The sequence below is a fragment of the Maniola jurtina genome, chromosome 2, assembly GCF_905333055.1.
Source record: "Maniola jurtina chromosome 2, ilManJurt1.1, whole genome shotgun sequence".
NCBI classification, from domain to species: Eukaryota; Metazoa; Arthropoda; class Insecta; order Lepidoptera; family Nymphalidae; genus Maniola; species Maniola jurtina.
In genome coordinates this window covers 13,381,701-13,404,393 of record NC_060030.1, presented here as the reverse complement: position 1 = coordinate 13,404,393, position 22,693 = coordinate 13,381,701, and the positions used below count along the sequence as shown (strand labels likewise).

At 39.1% G+C, this 22,693-nt stretch overlaps 1 protein-coding gene across 1 annotated transcript; it reads left to right on the top strand.

Moving 5' to 3' along the window:
* Positions 1 to 17,623: 17,623 nt before the first annotated feature.
* Positions 17,624 to 22,328, top strand: LOC123872805. Its single transcript, XM_045917346.1, has 3 exons — positions 17,624 to 18,242; positions 18,541 to 21,417; positions 22,300 to 22,328. Exons 1-3 carry the CDS (start codon positions 17,624 to 17,626, stop codon positions 22,326 to 22,328), a joined length of 3,525 nt encoding a protein of 1,174 aa, XP_045773302.1.
* Positions 22,329 to 22,693: the final 365 nt, after the last annotated feature.

Sequence of the window (22,693 nt, the reverse complement as noted above, 5' to 3'; positions counted from 1 at the left end):
ACAACGATAGCCTTACGATGCCCGTGACTTCGCCCGCGTGGATTTAAGTTTTTTGAAATCCCGTGGGAACTCTTTGATTTTCCGGGATAAAAAGTAGCCTATGTGTTTGTTATCCAGGATATTATCTATCTCCATTCCTTTCAGCCAAATCCATCCAGTAGTTTTTGCGTGAAGGAGTAACAAACATACACACACACACACACACACATACAAACTTTCGCCTTTATAATATTAGTGTGATAGTGTGATAAAAAATTATAGGTAAGTATGTATTTACTGTGGCCTGGTATCTACGATAATGGACCTACGTTATTGCTGCTACCTTGTCCTAATTAGCCTATCTAAGCATAATTTGAGCTTGAACCAGGTTATTAATGGACCACTGCGCTATCTCGTGTTATTTCATGGCAACAAAAACGATGATGGGCCAACATTGTGGCCTGTACACAGCGCCTGTACAGTTAGCTACATTGTGCAGTTAATGGAGTCGTAAATTAGGCTTTACTTGGCAACTTAGAGAGCTATTACCGCTTTTAAACCTAACTTAGCTAACGCTGTTACAATGATATAGGCCGTTAACATTGTAATATATTGTGATAGCATAAATCAATGGATTATCCCATTATCCACTGAATTTATCTAATGACTTCTTGTTATACTAAATTAGAGCCGTCGCGTCGCACAAACGACTCAACGCTAACTCGGCTCAAAGTATTTAATAGTACAGTAAAATTTCTATAACTTAAAAGAATGTAGGTACGACGCGTAGACCGTGCCTTGCCCACGCATAGTACACTTTAAACCATCTACGGCTCGCTTGCCACTCTTTGGACCTCCGCATCTTTGAAATCAAAATAAAAATCAATATTGTAGAGGCGTTGGACCAGCCGCACGTTGGATCGCCAATTTGTAGAGGAGGTTAGGCAGGCGATGAAGAAAACACGAGGTCGAACTAGACGGAAACTATATATATTGGTTCACCACTTAGTTTAGGTACAATCTTATAGCTTGACACTTCGTAGGCTTCCAGAACGCCCTGTTCCAGCAGATGTGGATGCAGGAGTTCGTGCCACCTATGTCGTTGGTACTACTGAAACTAGCGTTTAACTCTGTCCCAACAGATGTGGATGCAGAGTTCGTAACTCGTTTGAGTACCGAGCGAAGGAATCCGGAACTGACTCAATTCATTAGGAATTGATTGGATTGATTTGATTAAAATTGCTTTTGCATTGATTGGAATGAATTTACAAACATATGCTAGCCGATATATACAACTGACCCATGATTCACGGTAACGCGAACTACCGGGTAACTAGCGCCATCTAGTCTTCGGGTCGAGTACTAAAATCGGTGTTACAGTCTCCCCCTCTGTCTGCGAAGTCGTCCCGACGAGAGAGACAGGAAGTTGTAGTCGTTCCTTGGAGATCTTACTCGATGGCATCGAGGAATTCTCGTTGTTAGCCTTGGTAAGGAATTATTCTCGTCCATCCAATCTCTTAAATCTTCGTTCAGGCTTTGTGTTAACAAAGTGCTTATCCACCCTCCCCCTGCACTGAAACTGCTCCAAGGACAAAGTAGCTTGCTTCCCATTAGGATTGAACACGTCTTCGTTCTTGGTAAGAAAAAATTTGGGTGCGTCGCCATAATTTTTCAAGCTTTCCACCGCATTTTCATATAGAGCATCTAGTACAGGATAGTAATCATCAAAAGTTCAGAGCGTTTCCTCTTCAGTGGGCTGAGTGTCAAAGAGATGAGCGGACTATAAGGTTAGTCTGACAGTGTATTTGTCTGACTATCTTCATGAAGCGGAGGCGAAGATACTGGTTCCATTCTAACAGAACGCATAGTGACAACAGTGACATCAAAGTAGTTCAGAAACTCTCTTCACAGAGTTCAAAGATGTTGTCTGGCAAGATCCTCATTGTTCTTCATATGTCGCCTGTAGTCACGTCGGCCGTTGCGTCGGATCGGCCACCAGTTGGAGCGCCAATTTGTAGAAGTGTTGGACCAGCCGCACGTTGGATCGCCAATTTGTAGAGGAGGTTAGGCAGGCGATGAAGAAAACACGAGGTCGAACTAGACGGAAACTATATATATTGGTTCACCACTTAGTTTAGGTACAATCTTATAGCTTGACACTTCGTAGGCTTCCAGAACGCCCTGTTCCAGCAGATGTGGATGCAGGAGTTCGTGCCACCTATGTCGTTGGTACTACTGAAACTAGCGTTTAACTCTGTCCCAACAGATGTGGATGCAGAGTTCGTAACTCGTTTGAGTACCGAGCGAAGGAATCCGGAACTGACTCGGAATTCATTAGGAATTGATTGGATTGATTTGATTAGAATTGCTTTTGCATTGATTGGAATGAATTTACAAACATATGCTAGCCGATATATACAACTGACCCATGATTCACGGTAACGCGAACTACCGGGTAACTAGCGCCATCTAGTCTTCGGGTCGAGTACTAAAATCGGTGTTACAATATATTTTTATTCAATTAAACTTTTACAAGTGACTCCGCAGACTCAGAAAACTGTGTTGACGACTCAAATAAAGCAATGGTTTATCCATCCAAATCCATTAAATATTCATTGATTTTTACTACTTGAACTAAATGCATACCTAAACGTCTCAACGCCAACTCAACTCAAAACGTTGACTACGCTCGTATACCTATCGTACAGTATGGTACCAAAATTTAAGTAAAAATACTTAATGGATAAATATTTAAATGAAAAATAAGGTTCGAGGAAGTACCTACTAAGCATACAATTTTGCATCTTAGATAGTTTCAAATTATACTAGATAAAAACACAGGTAGGATATTATAGGTAGGAAATAATATGAAAGACATAATACAAGGAACGGTAAGCGTTGCTGTTTATTCAAATGACACCCACACGTCGAGACATAGTTGAGTCTTCCTTCCAAGAATATGAATACAACTTAAAAATCTCCATTTCCATGTTCAAGCAACATCACGCGCAGTGCCGGAAGTTGAAGCCGGGACGTTAAAATTTCAAAATGCAGTTGCCCCGGATGATTCCCACTTTCAAACTTCCCGTATGTATTCATGGTATCCGGCTCAACGGTGTAGAAAAGTGAAAACATTTTCAACACTACGATCCCTATCTTTTGCTTTGGTTTAAGTTATCAAATAACAGCGATTTGGATGAAAATTGATTATTATTTTCGTAATTGGAATAAAAATCAAATATTTTGATTAACTGTTTTGTTTTTGCATTGAAACCAGGGAACTAAATGATATTCGTAAGATCTTCTTTTTCGCCAAAATTTCATAACACCCGTTGACCATGTTTTACACACTAGCGATCTTCACTTCTGAATTTTTCAGCCCTATTGAGACCCAATTGTTCCCATGACTTATCCAAGCCTTATAACTTATTTTTATTAGTGATGCTAGTTCTTCTGAGGATCTAAAGCTCGTTGTCACTATCTATATTATATTACATATAAAAGCGAAACTGTGTTTTTTTGTTGGTTTATTGGTTTCTTAGTTTGTTCCTCAATCACGTCGCAGTGATTGAGGTGTTTATTTGCAGGGCATAATAAAAAGACCTAGAGAGTGATTAGGCTACCTTTTATCCCGGAAAATCTAAGAGTTCCCACGGGATTTTTAAAAACCTAAATCTACGCGAATTACGTCGTAGACACCAGGTAGTTGATAGCAATTTAATTCACATTTCGTTTCTTACTTACGCCACAAATAATACAAGAATGTCGAGCGACACAAGCAAATATTCCATCGGAGATGTTGTTTGATCGGCGAGACAGGTTTGCCGACGAATATCTGCAAAAAAGGCTTTGCCAACACCCCTGTAAGAACATGAATCAGGAATGTTTTAATATATTCCCAAGTACATAGTGTTGAATATATAGGAGACTTTTGCTTTAACGAAATTCACTATTTGGGTTCTTTTATTTGGTTTTCAACCCCCGACCCAAAAAGAAGGGTATTATAAGTATGACGTGTGTATCTGTCTGTGGCATCGTAGCTCCTAAAATAATGAACCGATTTTAATTTAGTTTCTTTTTGTTTGAAAGGTGGCTTGATCGAGAGTGTTCTTAGTTATAATCCAATAAAATTGGTTCAGCCGTTTGAAAGTTATCAGCTCTTTTCTAGTTACTGTAACCTTCACTTGTCGGGGGTGTTATGAATTTTCAATTTACACTTGTATTTTAAGCTCTACGGAAGTTCTACGCAGGTTCTCGTACTTAGCGATTTTTCCTTGTAAGTAAAAGCTGTGGGATATATAATTTAGTTATAGCCGCTCTCCGTTGCACTCGAATACACGCACCGATGTGTGACTTGTATTATAGCAACCTCTCATCAAGATGACCGTACTTCAGAGCAAGCTCTTGTTGAAGGATTTTGGATTGACTGTGTCTGTACAGATACCTACTTAGTGCTAGCAAGCGCCAAACATACCAAAAGCACATGTTTGAGTGACTTTTACTATCATTATCATCAACATTAGCCTTTTGCCTGCACTGCTGACCTTCCCGAGAGCGATAATCAGCACAAATGACTATCTTCTCTCTTTCCCAGTTCCCCAATTCCTAGCAACTTCCCGCCACCTTCTTAAAATCATCAGTCTAGTACTGTGTGGGTCATACTAACAGGACACCGACAGTGTTACGTCATAATCACAATCATCAGCCTATTTAAGTCTTTTCGAATGGCGCACCATGACAGACGGTCGACCTCAACCTCTGCCCATGTTTGCCCATGTTACTACCTACAGTTATTAGATATTATCCATGTTAGTAGCTGGCTCGGCTGCAAACGTATAAGGCGTCGTCTCACTGTAAGTACTTAGGCTATGCTAAGGAATGCCCTTTAATTAATTTGCATGAAACATCGTACGGGATTTTGCAATAAAATTAGAGTTAAATTAAATTATATGATCACTATAGTTTAAATAATATAATACACGTGAAAGTGGCGCAGTCTCTTGGCCTACATAAGGCATGATTGCGAACTTGGCACAGATTCAACCGAGATTACTGCGGGCAGGTAGCGTGCATCCATTTCATACGTCGCGCTTACCTGAAAATATTATGACCAACATTCAAATATTTAAATCACGGTTTCGCTCGTGTTTTATTCTTTAGATATCAGGGGGCACGGCAGTGCCCCCGCCAAGACGAGCCAAACGGCGGCCGGGGCGCTACGTACCTTTTTCTCGAAGTGTTTCGCCGTATTTTCGACCCGTCATAACTTCGGTCTGGATGACGCTAGAAAGCTGAAATTTTCAGTATAAGGTGTCCTCAGCAAATTTACCAAATATACCAAGTATCAAATATCTAGCTTTTATGGTTACAGATTTATTGATACCTAAAATACGCCGATTTCGTCCCTCACTGATGATCATCAAAACCTCTACTCAAAACCTCTAAGGTACTTCCCGAAGTCCTAGAAGACTGAAATTTGGTATGTAGACTAGAAATTGACTACAAACTACAGGAAAATTAAGAAATTGGAAATGCCCCCCCTCTACGCCTCTTATGGGTGAAGCAAATCTGTAAATTCTGTCGCTAGAATGCTGATATTTTCAGGATAAGATGTCCTTGGCAGATTTATTAAACGCATTGAGTATCAATTGTCTAGCTTTTATAGTTTCAGATTTATTGACAGTCAAAACTTCTAGTCTGTAATTCTAGGGTACTTCCCGAAGTCCTAGGAGACTGAAATTTGGTATGTACACTAGAAATTGCATACAAACTACAGGAAAATTAAGAAATTCAAAATTTTCCCCCTCCACTCCCACGTAGGGGGGAAGCAAATTATTTGTAAAGTCTATCGCTAGAATGCTGATATTTTCAGGATAATATGTCCTTGACAGACTTATCAAACGTACCAAGTATCAATTGTCTACCTGTTATGGTTTCAGATTTATTGCCATTCAAAACCCCTCTAGTCAAAAGTTCTAAAGTACTTCCCTAAGTCCTAGAAGACTCAAATTTGGTATGTAGGCTAAGGATTTCATTCAAACAACAGAAAAATAAACTTTTCCCAGTCTGTACATTTAAAAAATGTGTTTCCTGAAGTCCTAAAAGACTGAAATTTGATATGTCTGCTTTAAAATTGAGTTGCAAGATTCCACCCAAACCAACATAGTTACATACATTGCAAGTGGAATAAAAGCTTTTAAAAAAAGAGGTAACGATAGAGACCGGGCCATGAAAATGATGTAGGTACCTACAAAAAATAGATCCAAAAAAAAAATCTAGGGCACCTGCCAAAAAGAAATGAAATCCCACCAAAAACATTTCATGTAAAATGTTGCCAAGACTCACAAGTTCATAATGCTTTCACTGTTAAAAAGTTATGAGATCTCTAGTAGAGCCAAGCCCCTAGCTGAGCTTAGAATTGCGCTGCCCATGGGACCTATCCCAAGTCCAAAGTATATAGCTCTTAAATGCTCTTGAGTATATCACATTTATAACAATAAAAAACAAATAACTCTACTTACAAGCTCTGATTTTACAAACCCAAAATCTTGGTTAAAAAAGTACGGCTTGGCCGTTTAATGTTCGTAAAACTATTACATGACATAACATATTATATTAAGGTCATAAGGAATAGTTTGTTCGACAATTACTAATTTGTATTATACTTCATGATTGTCGCACAAGCTATTCCGGGCTTAAATGTCATATCAGATAAAAGTACCACGAACATTAAACGGCCAAGCCGTCCTTTTTTAACCAAGATTTAGGGTTTGTAAAATCAGAGCTTGTAAGTAGAGTTATTTGTTCTTTATTGTTATAAATGTGATATACTCAAGAGCATTTAAGAGCTATATACTTTGGACTTGGGATAGGTCCCATGGGCAGCGCAATTCTAAGCTCAGCTAGGGGCTTGGCTCTACTAGAGATCTCATAACTTTTTAACAGTGAAAGCATTATGAACTTGTGAGTCTTGGCAACATTTTACATGAAATGTTTTTGGTGGGATACAGTTTTACTGAGAAAACTTGTGTGGTCTAAGCGTGGGTGTCAGAAGGATGACATTTGATCGTTTTGGCTAGCGCGCTCCATCTTAGGCTGCATCATCACTTGCCAGCAGGTCTGATTGCAGCCAAATCCTAGTCTATAAATTAAAAAAAAAAATGGTACATTAAATGTGCATCTATAGTCAAACTATTATCTCTAGTTCTATTCTACCACTGGAACTCCCTGGTTATAGTAAATCGATAAAAAGAGGAAAATTCGCAAAAGGAACCAAAGAGTCAATTATTATTTTATTGAACTTTAGCAATAAAGGCTTTACTTTTTTTATAAGTACTTAACTACAGATTAAATTCATAGGCACAAATAAACTGTTAAAGTTTATTGAACTTTAACTAAAAATTAGTTATAAATAGCCAATGGCAAACAATACGAGTGGTTTATACTCTACAGTACTTACTTACTTTAAAGTAGCCTATGTCCTTCCCTGGGATGTAAGCTAATTCTGGTACCAAGCATCAAAATCGGTTAAACTATTCGGCCGTGAAAAGCTAGCAGACGAGACAGACAGACAGATAGATAGATTTTTTTTTAATCACTATTGGCAAGCGCTTGACCACAATCACACCTGATGGAAAGTGATGATGTGGCCTAAGATGGGACGCGTTTACCTAGAAGGTGCCTATTCACTCTTGTTTTAAAGATACCCTTATTTTAAAGATATAAGTTTGTTTTTAAGATAGATAGGATTGTAATTGGTAGGAAACAGACGGCGGAAGAGTATTCCAAACCTCAGCCATGCGTAATGCGTATGAGGAATGATGACGCAAAAGTTTCGTGCGTGTAGATGGAATGTCTCGACGACATAAGGATGGAAACTCGCCCGACGTCTTACGTTAGATAGACAGTCAGACACACTTTCGCATTGATAATATTAGTATGGATCATTCAAGTAAATGATACTTGGTACGCATGAAACTGACGCAGCCTCTTGGCCTACATACGGCTGTGATTGCAGCTATGGCACAGTTTCCAGCAAGATAGCACAGCTGCAACAATACACGCTGAATACTGAATACATACTAATTAGCCCTATCATATTACTCGTACCTTTGTACTAACTACTGTCACTTCAAGCCATCGACATACGAGTGTATAATATTATGTTTCAAACAACTCATTAATTTTGATTTCTATTTTTAACCCTCGACCCAAAAAGAGAGGTTATAAGTTTGACCCAACCCAAAAAGAGGAGAGTATAAGTTTGACGTGTGTATCTGTGTATCTCTCTGTGGCATCGTAGCTTCTAATTAGTTAGTCAATGTAAGCCTGAATAGTGTCGAACCTATCCGGGATGTGTCGCGCAGACAAATCTGTATGGTGCAAGGTGCAGCATGCCATTTGCACCGCCCACCTTCACACTCCTAAAGAAGCAGGACTAGCAACACCATAAACATACCACACCACACAAATCTTCTTGAATAGGTACACTCAACATACCTACGTTTCACTCTAACATCGGAGCAGAAGATGTAGAGTCCATCATACAAGACTTTTGCAAAATAACACCAGGTTCTATCCAAAAAATGTAGTGTCTTCAGAAAATATATGTATAACAAATTACTAAAGCGACATCAAGCACTTACTAAAAAATATTTTTCGTTCAAAAATATGTTTCCAAACTCAGAGATATCAAACCCTACTAACCAAACGATCCAAGTGCGAACAAGCACGAATCAATAGCCATAGAAATCAAAAATATGAGCCTTGTCACCCCATCCGATGTCAACCTGAAGGGCCGTCCCGCTCCCGGCGGACTCGATGCAATTTAAAACCCATCAATAATGCTCTAATGGACAAACTTTCCGCCTTGCATCGCAATTACACTAATGTGATTATTTCTTTGAGTGTGGCTTCATGCAGTACGTAGGTATCAAAGATCTCGTTGCTCTAGTGTTTATAGCATGTTCGACTGTGGATGACGAGGTCCTGGATTGGTCCAAAAATAGTTAGGTATTGAGTTCCCGGGGTTGGGAAAATTGGCGGTTAAAGCACGCAAAGTCGTCGGTCCTGCGCCTGATCTCTCTCCCGTCGTGTTGGATTTCCGTCGCATCTAGTCATGAGAGTGAGGGAATAGAGAGTGCTTCTGTGTTTGCGTATGCACATAGTGCACTATAATATCTCCCGCGCAGTAGGCTAATCTCCGGAGATTGGCCACCGTGGCCGAAACCTTTTGAAGAATCCTTCGAAAACATTGTTAAACTTACTCAGTGCGTAATACTCCGCAAAGGTAAAACCAATAAAAATAGTTATTTGGCTATGCAGTTACAGATTTCAGGTTTCCTCACGATGTTTTCCTTCACTGTCCTTATGTGCAAAACGTTAATTTCACAAGTATAACATGGCGGACGCAGTAACCGCAAGGCAGATAGGGTCTATTGCATGCACGATGCACATGTGGTTGTGTGGCGCAAATGTGCGGTTACCTGTCTCCAACACTATCTCAATTAACGTGCGTCATGTGAACGCTCTCATTTACTTGTAAAGCTGAGCCCTCACGCACAAATATGTTTGACGAACAAGCATACTAGAACCACAGAATAATACACGGTGTAACTAGAACGCTAGCAAAAACGAAGACAGGTGATAGTACTGCATAATAAAACATCTGACTGACGCTAGAGGTCAACAAACCTTGCGTAAGTAGGCCACTCGGAGTCAATGCCGTGTTGTATCAGCAGACAGCTGCTATTATGGCGTAGATATCCCGTAAGGTTTTTTTGAAAATTCAATACCTAAGGGTGTAAAATAGGGACTTGAATGTGAAATCCACGCGGACGAAATCGCAGGCCTAAGCTAGTTTTTGAATATAGCTGTATGTGTGTAGAGCACTGCATCAATTATTAAAATATCTGGTCATGAAATTCTCGAAGGAAAAGAATGAATTCAAATAGGAACCTACATAAACGCTCTTGTATTTGCTTCCCGGGTAAAGAGCTCCGTAGATTGTAATATTTTTGCTCGACCAAACATTTCAATTTTCGCTCTGTTTGAATAACTGTAAACCCTCTTCTAGGAAACGATGATTGATTTCTGTTTGCATTGAGGGCAGTACCCTTAGTACTAGTTTACACATCTCGATAACGTTAATAGATTTTGAGTATCAAAACATTATATTTAACGTCAGTGTAAAATGGAAATAAAGTAGCTACAAAGTTTTAATCACAACAATATATTTTTATCTCACTAAGTTTCCGCATGGGGTGCATCTATTAATCAAATTTTATTTTCAGGTAGGTTTTTTTTAATTCTTTGGACTTAAATCATTCAATTATTTTTTATTTAAACATTTTTTCAATTATTATTTTATTTTATTAGTGAATAAGTTATTCTGACAGTGAATTATTAAAATTCGTGCCTAATTACCCTCATCTAATTTGAAAGTCGGTTAAAAAAGGTGATCACTAATCAATTTCATGGTCGTGAAGCGTTTTAACTCAAGGGCATTAAAGTCCTGATAATACAGTGGTTTGACACTCGAAATCTATAAATGTTGTCGAAATGGGTGAACTTGTACTAAGCCTACTGATAGCAATTTAATATCTTATTGTTAATCGAGGAGGCGGCTGTTGACTCAGTTTCTCAGTTGTTAATTATTGTAAACGCCTCGGCTATTGTTCTGTTTGCGTTGGTATTAATGGAACGCAAGTTAAACAGGTTGTGCTGATGTGGAGTTCTGGTAGCAATTGAATATACCGGATATTGAAATTTTGATTGGTTTGATTGAGCACGAAAAATATTCTACGATTTTTTAGTACGTTATTAGCTGTTCCTTTTTTAAAACTGGACAGGCGAAAAACCGGTAGGGAAGGCAGTGATTGGATGGGTGATGAAACGCTTATCACCAACCACCCAACACAGCCACACCCTCCGTTACTGGAGCTATGCCTCATGGGTGCGTATACTGCGCCCTCTGCTCGGGACACTCAGAGGGACAACACCTCCTCCCTGCCAGGTCAATTGGCCATAGCCAGCAATATCCCATGAAAAGAAATTGTTAACCAGGGGTAATTTGTATCTAGGATACACCGACTCAAGCACTGCTGTTACCCGCAACACTAAGGCACACGAGGAGGTTATCTTAGCTGTTCCTAACTTAACTTTGAACTGTATTTTATGTATAGGTTAGGTACATCGTGTCTAAGAAGCTATTAATTAGGCTTAACACGGAGCGATTAGGATCCAAATGCAGAACAGTTCTAGAATTTTTTCTTAAAATTATCCCTATGTAACCGGGTTAAAATGGTACCAATTTTTAAATAATGTAATTAATACTTAATTACGAAAATGTGTCTGTCTATTTGTTACCTCGATCGCTGAACCGATCTTGAAGAAATTTGAAATCCTGGAGACAGTGAAATGGGATATTTTTCTTCGGAAAATCAAAGAATCCTGCCTTATCCTGCCTCCATCTTCTTTTTCCTTCCCTTCATCTGCCGTTAATATGGTGACGAGCTGCAGTCAAAGCAAACCATGGTAACTATAAAAAACACACTGATCTTACCAAGAGTAGACCTCAGAACTTCTATTTAGTTAACTTAGCAAATGTAAAGTATGTCGTCGCTCTAGAAACTTAAACACGTCTTTATTACTTAAATTTCCTAAATAAATTCTCTAAGTGCCCGTAATGCCTCCGCTATGAGTTGAGGAAGTCTTGAATTTCTTAACTCCCTGTAATTAGTTCACGTGAAAGTTTCAGCGTATGTATCTCTTTGCTTTAGGTAAAGATACTCCCAAGCTTAATAAGGAGTATATACTTTTAATTATCCTCCCTTGAGTACCTAACACGGTAGTGCTTTACATTATTCATCATACTTGTAGTTGTACCACCTTGTACTTTAATTATTTTCATTTACGCCAATGTTTTTGCAATTTTATATGTTTATAATAATAAGCTGATGCCTGCAATTTAGTCCGCATGAATTTAGGTTCAACAACACCTTGATTTTCTGTCATAAAAAGTAGCCTATATCAGTGTGTTTAACTATAATCGTGTAAAACCACGTCGATCTGTTGCTGAGTTGCGAAGTGATTGAAGGACAAACCAATAAAGTAATAGACTTTCAAATTTATAATATGGGTAGTGATGGGTAGTGAGTACTAGTGACGTCTTTATTAGACTTTGGCATGGTAAGAGATCGCCCACGAGAAAAACAGACCAAGTGAAGGCTGCGATGGACTACCGTCTACCGATGACAACGAGCAAGAAACTATCATATATCATATCAAAACAATCAATTGAATAAACTGAAAGTAGGATTTTTTTCTCTTATATTTCAATCGCCATACCAATCCCCTGCAGAATCAAAGACAGGCAGTTCCTTCCCTCAGGCCACGGAACAAATAAAATGTACGGGCGACCGCGGTGTGATGAGGCATTGCTTGGACGCTTAAGCGCTTTAAGCCAAAGGATTTCACGGCTGACGGGCTCCAGCGATCCACGCCTGCGGACACCCCGGCTAAAGGGTTCTATTACCTATACGACTCATATTGACCGAATTTTTCTTAAAAGAATATTCATCATCAACATCTTTTTTCCACGCACATGCAAATTGTGGAATCAACTCCCTTCTGAGGTGTTCCCAATGATTACAACATGGAGTAATTCAAGGGGCGGACCAACAAATTTCTGAAAGGTCGGCAACCAAGTGCGGAATGAGACTTCAATGTTGGCATGCAGGTTTCCTCGTGATGGTTTCCTTTTATATTAAAAACTAGCTGATGCCCGCAGCTTCGCCCGCGTGGATTGGTCAGATCCCCTGCAGCATCAGGATTGAGGAGTTGGACTCCAAATTTTTTATGAAACAATGTCGCAAAGTTCCTCTATCGATTAAAAAAGAAATGACGCAAATCGGTTCAGAAATCTCGGAGATTTCGGTGTACATAGGTAGAAAAACACAACTCCCTTTTTGAAAGTCGGTTAAAAAAGTAGCCTATTTTACGCCCTGGTCAATCCTCTACTTGCCTGTGAAAGTCCCGTCAAAATCGGTTCAGCCGTTCCAAAGATTAGCCTTTTCAAACAGACAGACAGACAGACAGACAGACAGACAGACAGACAGACAGACAAAAATTTTAAAAACGTGTGATTCAGTTATGGTATCGTTCAAATAACCATATGAGCTTAATATGAGGTAGTTATTTCGAAATTACAGACAGACACTCCAATTTTATTTATTAGTATAGATCGAAATTACAGACAGACACTCCAATTTTATTTATTAGTATAGATTATTTGGCATTGAAATTAAACTATGACGATCACTCTGGTTCCTCTATAGATCTACTCAAATCTGATCTGTTCACGTAGAAAAACTCCAAACATGGTAGAATATAGCCTCTGAGCTTTCTCATGAGGTCCATAGTTAGCGACCAAATGATATTTTAAGTGACTTCTAAACGCCCTAAACTCCAAACTCGATTTTTTTCTAAATCGTACTTTGTTCAACTAGTTTTTTTTTTTAAGACTATTAGCCATGCTAATCATAACTAATACGCCCCTTTCCCCTCCAATTAAGTGTAAAGCTTGTGCCAGGAGTGGGTACGACAATAGTGCAACAGATGGGGTTTGAACCGCCGACCTTTCGGACTTCAGTCCGCTTCTCAACCGTTGAGCTATCGAGGCTCGAGTTGATTCATTTAGTTATTTGTTCAATTGTATAGATTGTAATAGCGACTGGGGATATAATAGGCGCCAAGCTATCGTCGCCTGCGGACAGCGCGGAGTGTTCGGGCGAAATTGCAAAACCGCGAGCGGCGCAACTCGCTCTGCTGTTGATGCAGCCTCGAGCTAGGTGCATACTAGGTGCACGTGAAAACTGATGTAAGCTGTTAAATGGAGTAAAAATCGGTCAAGTGCGAGTCAGAGTCGAACGCGGAGGGTTCCGTATGACTTCAATTTACTTTATTGTCATGGTGAACATTTTGAAATTCTTATTAAGTAGGTATTTATTGTTCAAGCGGTCAAAGAAATACACATTCTGTAAAATATTATATTCACCTCTCTACTTATTAAGGTTCACGAGATACACCCCGATGACGGACGGACGAACAAAACCAAAACCAAACTTTTTTAAATTCAAAAATATTTTTTTGGTAACTAATAAAATATTTATCCAACTAATTAAATTAATTAAGGTCATAAAAATTTAATATTTATAAGCTATCTTCCAAATATTTTTTTTCTATGGTTCACTCGGTATATAATTTTGACAAAAGCTCTAACATTGTTAATAGTATAATTTATCTGATAATTAAAGTTTATCAGAAGGATACCAACAATTAATTTATTACTTATTGATCTTTAAAATATACATAATTCCGACACCTCCCACGTAAGTTGTTGTATCCCCAAAACTACAACTTTTCAGTAGAGCGTTTTAAAGATATAAATTGAAATTAAAGCTCCATTTTTCAATATATTTTTGTGAAATTCGGTATTTAGTTATAGTTTACAGTACTTTAACATATTCTGAAAGATAATTTATAGAAATACTTCACATTTCTGAGATTTTGTTCATACAACATTTTACGGCGTGTTTCATCTTTGTAAAATGTTGTATAAGATACTTACAACAAATTACGCTGGAAAAAACGGGTTGAGTGTCATCGTATGTGTTGAATACAACAGTGTACGTCGTTTAAAATTAAAAAAAAATGTAGTATGTGTAGTCCGAATCATCATTTCCAACCAATGGATGTCCACTACTGGACATAGGTCTCTTGTAGGGACTTCTATATGCCACGGTCTTGCACCACCTGAATCCAGTGGCTCCTTGTGACTCGTTTGATGTCGTCTGTGCACCTAGTGGGAGTCTGTCAACGCTGCGCCTACAGTGCGAGGTTCCAGCACCTTGGGACCTCAACGTCTACGGGTCCTTCGAATTATGTGCCCCGGCCATTTACACTTCAGCTTCGCAACCCATTTATGCCGGTTACTCTGATTTTCCTACCGATATCTACATTCCAGATTTGATCACGCAGAGAAACTTCAAATATAGCTCTCTAATTGCCCGCTTAGTGACTCTGAACTTTCTTATGAATTCCATTATAATATGTGACCATATTATCTCGGATCCATAATATGTCATCACTGGTAACACGCACTGTTCGAAGACTAATTTAGTTTCCATACGCTGCCACCGAGTCGGATTCGTTGGCTGACCTGTTTCTTGAAATTGCACTTACCTACCTGGTCCAGGTACCTGTTCCAGGCTCACACTTTTCTATAATTTCGAGTGCAGAGCCCTCAACGATTACTGGGTGGGCCGAGAAATAGGAATTAGACATAATTTTCGTCTTACTCATGTTCATTTTCAGGCCCATCTGTTGTGAAACTTTGCAAAGGTCATTGAGCTGTAAATGTAGAAACTCTGGGAAACCTAATAAAGTTTCCCAGAGTTTCTGCGATAGTGACTATGTCATCGACAAATCGAAGGTGAATTTCTTTTGATGTTAATGTCAAGTTCATTCCAATCCAAGCTTAAAGATAAGGACGTGTTCCAAACATGTTGGAAGACATGGTGTTTTCGTACAGGATTCTATTTCAGCATTTGTATGAACAGGCAGTTGTTTCAGCATCTCAATAGCGACCTTAATACAGCCCCAGTTTCCACCAAATCAAAAACTTTCTCATAGTTTACAAACGCTTAGCAAAGAGGCAGATTATTATAATAGCCTTCATTTATATTATGCATAACATGTCGCAGCTTATGAATGTGACCTATAGTGCTTAAGCTTTTTCAGAATCAAGCTTGTTAGGGATGGTGAAAGTCATCGAACTTATTATTGTGACGATTCATAATGACTTACGATAACAACAGCTTATAGACATGGCTTAGCAGCGAGATGAGTCTATGACTCTTCTTGAGTAATGTTTGTAACTTTGTAATTTCGTTATGCAATGAACTAGATTATTTTAAATATAAGATTCACTAACCTTTTGTGCCCACATTGCAACAAATAAACCATTACTTATTATTTATTACGGCGTTATCGCTGGTTGTGCAACGGAAACCTAGTAGTAAACGCAAAATATGGTTTAAAAACTATATCTACAGGAACGGTCGCCTTCCTTCGTCTGAGCTAATTCCTTCCTGGATTCATAGATGACGCTAGGGGTTAAGCTTAGGCTAACACCCGCGCCTGCGCACTTCCGCGCATAACCATTAACGCGACGCCATATTTGAACGCGAGAAGTCATTGCGACGAGCTCCTGTAAGGACATAAATTCCATACGCGCGCGCACGCCAATTTTCTGGCCACATACAACCCGAAACCGCCACAGCATCCCTGGAGCAGATTCCGGAGCCAGGAAGAGTTGCAGAGACAACAGGTTAGTGACCTTTCTTGCTGGATTTGTTTTAGGCCATATTTTGATGTTGATCTAGGTTTTAGGTTGCACATATTACTACCGCATACGCTCCTGGATCCTTGGCATCACGCTGAGCTTCCAATTTATGGTCCATTCGAACCTAGGATATTGTTCTAGTACGCATATTTATCGCGATTTTACGTAATTTACTCGTAAAATTGTAGTCGTAAGATAATCGACAACGCGTTGTGTAAGTTATTCACAAGTTCATAATATATTTAAAATTAACGCATTTAATAAATATTTCGATAATATATCTTAATATTTACTCAATTTACGTAAATTACTCGTAAAATTGCCATCGTAAGTTACTCGACACGCGTTATTTTCTGTTCTTTGTACGCCGCCATCTTGGTTTAAGATACTCGCTAACAGTTTAATTGTTAACTATTTTTGTTATTTTGTGCCGTTAAAATGGAGAAATTAACGTCTAAATTAAATATTCTTACTTCCAAAAAAGAAAACATCTTTCAAAGAATGAATAGATTGTACGATATGTCTAAAAGTATTACAACTTTTGAAACGCGAAAAAATGAAAGGTTTATGAGTGAGTCAGAAACGGTTGATGACCTACGAACAAAGTTCGAGTCAATATTAGATGAAATAAATACTATTTCGCTACAATTAGACCCACCAATGCAGCCTAATTATCAGCCTCTTGATGCTTTCGAAGATTTATATGCACCTGTTAAGAGAATTCGTAATAAAATCTTGTCAAATTGCAATAATTCCACATCTACAAGCAACAATGATAGCCAATTACAGCCACAAATAAAGTTACCGCCTATAAATATTCCCAGTTTTGACGGAAAAAATGAAAACTGGCCCTTATTTTATGAGTCGTTTAAGGCTAATATTCATAATAATAGTAATTTAACGGATTCGCAGCGAGTTCAATATTTAATTAGTAAATTGTCACACGGTGCGTTATATTTCACGGCAGGTATTGTACCTACAGGAGAAACTTATCATATTATATGGGATAGTTTAGTCAAAAAATTCCAAGATAAAAGAGCATTAGGCACGCACTACCTAAATAACATTTTTGAATTAAAAAACTGTACAAATACCGCTAATAGTTTGAATACATTCATTGAGAAATTCTCCGCATCTATCGCTGCTTTAAAGCAGTTAGAGATTCCAGACCTTACGGATTTTATATTTTTATATTTCGCTTTAAAAAAAATAGACACGCAAACAATACAAAATTTTGAAATGTCATTGCAATCAAACGATTCTAAGATCCCGTCGTACACGCAACTCATTGAGTTTATTCAACTTCAAGTTAAAGTACTCGAACGCTCAAATAAACCTACCAATTTTAATAATAGATCGGACAAATCTCGAGGTACCTACAAGTCATTCATTGCATGTGATACAAACGAGCCTACCGCTTCTGCGCGCAGCGAATGTGTATTGTGTAGCAGTAAGACCCACAAACATCTATATCAGTGCAATAAGTTTATGGAGATGGAGTCGCCGCAAGCAAGATTCGACTTTATTAAAGCTAAGAACGCGTGCGTAAATTGCTTGTCGCTATTTCATACTCTAAGCAAGTGTAGATCTCGATCATCTTGTGTCAGGTGTCTTCCAGCTAAGAAGAAACACCATTCCAGCTTGTGTAGAAATAATAATAATGACACAATAAATAAAAATTCATCGTCCGACCGCACGTTCACGAGCGTTTCGCCCGCTGTAGCCGTGGACGCAACGCCCGCGCCCGCGCCAGCGCCCGCGCCGCCGACTAGTGTACAGTCGCTCACTACGTCTTTACCTACGCATGCTTCAAGCGCTTTATTATCCACTGCGCAAGTGTACGCGAAGCATTATAACAGTAACAAAAAACTTACGATACGCTGTTTATTGGATACGGGCTCACAAAACAACATTATCAGTTATAAATGTTGTAAATTGCTTAATTTACCTATTACTCCCGTTTTTAACTCATGTATTAAAGGTATAGGTTTAAAATCGCAACCATGGCTATGTTTATTTGAACATCGAATCGCGCGTGTACCCTGCTAATAAATATTATATCAAGGCTTTAGTTTTAGATTGTCTTACCGATAATTTGCCATCGCACTTTATTGAAAATTGTGATACAAATCATATTAAAGACTTACCTCTCGCAGACTTGAAATGGAATATACCTGGTGACATTGACGTCATTTTAGGCGCTCAATTATTTCCGCACATCTACTTAGGTGACAAAATTGTATCCAACAGTACCGCACCGGCAGCTTTATTAACGACTTTAGGATACGTTTTAATGGGTGATTATACGCCTCGTGATCGCGAATCTAATGAGTATTCATTCACCGCGCTCGCATTGGAAGATTTAGAACAAAATCTCCAAAAATTTTGGGAACTGGAACAAATTAATGAAAAAACGCACCTCAGCCCCGCCGAGACTGAATGCGAGAACTTATACCGCGCTTCAGTTTCTCGGGATGAGAGTGGCCGATATTCGGTCGGTTTACCCTTTTCTCAAAACGCATCCGAACTAGGCAACTCGCGTTGCGTCGCTCACCGCCGCTTGCTTGCTCTAGAGCGTAAGTTTAAGACTGACCCTTCGTTACGTCATGATTATAATCAAATCATCATGGAATACATTCAACGAGGTTATTTATCTGAGGTCTCGGACAATAACAATGCCGATGAGGGCTATTATATTCCGCACCACGCTGTTATTCGCCCCGAAAAAAGTTCGAGTCGCGTTCGAATCGTCACGGATGCCTCCGCGAAAACCGCAGATAGGAACCTATCGTTAAATGATGTACTCCATACTGGACCTAACTTACAGGCGGATTTGTTTTTACTTTTGTTAAATTTCCGATTATTTCCAGTCGCCATGACTGCAGATATAAAGCAGATGTACTTGCAAATTGAGATTTTGCCGCGAGATCGTAAATACTTAAAGATCCTTTTCAGATTTGACGAAAATGAAGAAATACGCACCTTTCAGTTTAACCGCGTCCCGTTTGGACTAAAGTCCAGTCCGTATTTAGCCATGCGTTCGGTGCGACAACTATGCCAGGACGAAGGTAATCGTTTCACGGAGGCAGCAAAAATAGCTGAGTCTCAATTATACATGGATGACCTTGTGCATTCGGCTACTAACGATCAAACCGCTAAAACCTTGTCGCAAGAATTGATTAATTTGTTCAAATCGGGTTCATTTGAGTTGATCAAATGGTCAAGTAACTCGTCAACTCTTTTATGTAGTCTGCCAGACACGCATCGCGCTTCGGTGAACTTTACCGATAGTAACAATACCACTAAGGTTTTAGGTCTGTCTTGGGATCCCAGTGAAGATGTCTTTCGCATGACCATTTCTAAGATCGACAACAAATGCACGAAACGCACAATTTTATCTCTCGTTGCTAGATTGTTCGATGTTTTAGGATTAGTCGCGCCAGTTATTCTTTATGCTAAACTGTTGATCAAAGAACTCTGGCTCCAACGGATCGATTGGGATGAAATTCCTTCTGAAGATATAATCAAAAGATACTCTGATTTGGTCCACGATTTTTCAATTCTTCCAAGTTTAAAAATACCACGTCATACGGGTATTACTGAAGGATGCAAAATAAATATAGTCGCCTTCAGTGATGCTAGTTTAAATGGCTATGGTTGTGTGATTTATATACATGTTACTGATGCTCTCGGTAATATACGCGTTAACTTGTTGTGCTCAAAATCGAAAGTTTCACCTACCAAAGTAACGACACTCGCTAGATTGGAGTTATGCGCCGCGCTTTTAATGTCAAAATTAGTTAAAATCGTAAGAGATACCTATTCTTCTCGCATTCCGATTGAAGGAATTTATGCGTTCTCCGATTCCACAGTAGCGCTGTCATGGATAAAATCGTCACCTCATAGGTGGAATACTTTCGTTAGCAACCGCGTCGCACAGTGTCAAGAATATCTTAACCCACAGCATTTTTATCATGTTGCGGGAATCGAGAATCCAAGTGACTGTTTATCACGTGGTGTTTTGCCATCACAATTAATCTCGCACCCACTTTGGTGGAATGGCCCACAATGGCTCCGCGACTCGCCTTCGGAATGGCCGATAAATAGTTTTTCGCCTACCACTGATAACGAGTTACCTGAATTCAAATCCACCGCGTTATTAACAACAGATGTTCAATGCGAACAACCGGTATTATATATTTTATCGCAACGCTTTTCCTCATGGAATAAACTTATTCGCTCCGCTTCTTATGTATTACGCTTCGCGCGACTTCTGCCATCTACTGGAGAAGTCGATAAACTTAATTTTGTTGAAAACGCAATAATAAAGGACATCCAAAGGGTTCACTTTAGTGATGAAATCACGCGATTAAAAAATAAAAAATTACCTTCAAAGAAATTACAAAGGCTAGCTGTTTTTATTGATAATGACGGCATTTTACGCATTGGAGGTCGGCTTTCTAAATCGGATTTACCATACGAGGCTAAACATCCCGCACTTCTTCCAAAACATGATCACGCGGTTAACTTGATCATTGATCACTATCATACGCGCAATTGTCACACTGGGCCTTCTTTATTAATGTCCCTTATTCGTCAACGATTTTGGATACTAGACGCTAGGACAATCATTAGGTCTAGAGTACACAAATGTAATACATGTTTTCGAGTAAAGCCTGTGCATCCTACACCATTAATGGCTGATATTCCTTCTCATCGTTTGCAAGAAGCGAAAGCCTTTATGCACACAGGTGTGGACCACGCAGGTCCACTCCGTATAACGCCAACGCGTCGCCGCGGTTATCAGTCGCAGAAAGCTTACATATGCTTATTCGTATGCCTCGTGACGAAAGCCGTTCATATTGAACTTTCGTCAGATTTAACAGCTGACTGCTTTCTCATGGCTGTAAAAAGATTTTTAAGTCGCAAAGGTCCAATCTCCTGTTTTTACAGCGATAATTCTGGCACCTTCCTTAAAGCCAAATCGCAGTTGGACGAAGTGTATTCACTTCTGAATAGTTCAGATTATAAAGGTAAATTAAACCTAGAATTACAAATTAATCGGATTGAATGGAAGAATATCCCTCCCCGGGCCCCCCATTTTGGAAATATGTGGGAGAGTAATATAAAATGTTTTAAAACGCATTTGTATCGAGTCATCGGTAATCAACTTCTTACATACGAAGAGTTAATAACAGTGCTAACGCAAATTGAAAGCATATTAAACTCTCGCCCGCTTTGTTTAATGTCGTCCGATCCACATCCGGAAATTCTAACTCCGGCCCATTTTTTGATGTCTACTCCGCTACAATATTTTCCGGCTGCTCCTTTACCTAGCGAAAGCCCTAACCTAATTAAGAGAAAAAGACTACTCGACAGTTTAGTTCAGTCCTATTGGAAGAAATGGCGCTTAGAATACTTACACACTTTACAAGTTAGACAAAAGTGGTGTACGCCTTCTAACCCTGTTAAGATAGGTACGGTGGTTTTAATTGGGCATGATGATTTACCGCCTTTACAATGGCCGCTAGGAATAATTACAAAGGTTTATCCAGGGGCTGATAATGTGGTTCGCGTTGCTCTTGTTAAAACTGAATCTGGCGAATTCAAACGACCTTGTGAAACTTTACCCACTTCCAACGCAATAACCGCATTATAATTTATTTAAGTAATTTTAATTGTAGAATAAATAACTATACGTTAATTTTAACACGCTTAACGGATTTAAATATAATATTTTTACACGCTATCATATTTTTTATTATTAAACTTAGTATTATTTATTACTCGCGCAAATTCGTGCAATAATATTTATTAAGTACTAGTAAGTTGGACTTCGTCAACGCGGGGAGTATGGTTGTGCAACGGAAACCTAGTAGTAAACGCAAAATATGGTTTAAAAACTATATCTACAGGAACGGTCGCCTTCCTTCGTCTGAGCTAATTCCTTCCTGGATTCATAGATGACGCTAGGGGTTAAGCTTAGGCTAACACCCGCGCCTGCGCACTTCCGCGCATAACCATTAACGCGACGCCATATTTGAACGCGAGAAGTCATTGCGACGAGCTCCTGTAAGGACATAAATTCCATACGCGCGCGCACGCCAATTTTCTGGCCACATACAACCCGAAACCGCCACAGCATCCCTGGAGCAGATTCCGGAGCCAGGAAGAGTTGCAGAGACAACAGGTTAGTGACCTTTCTTGCTGGATTTGTTTTAGGCCATATTTTGATGTTGATCTAGGTTTTAGGTTGCACATATTACTACCGCATACGCTCCTGGATCCTTGGCATCACGCTGAGCTTCC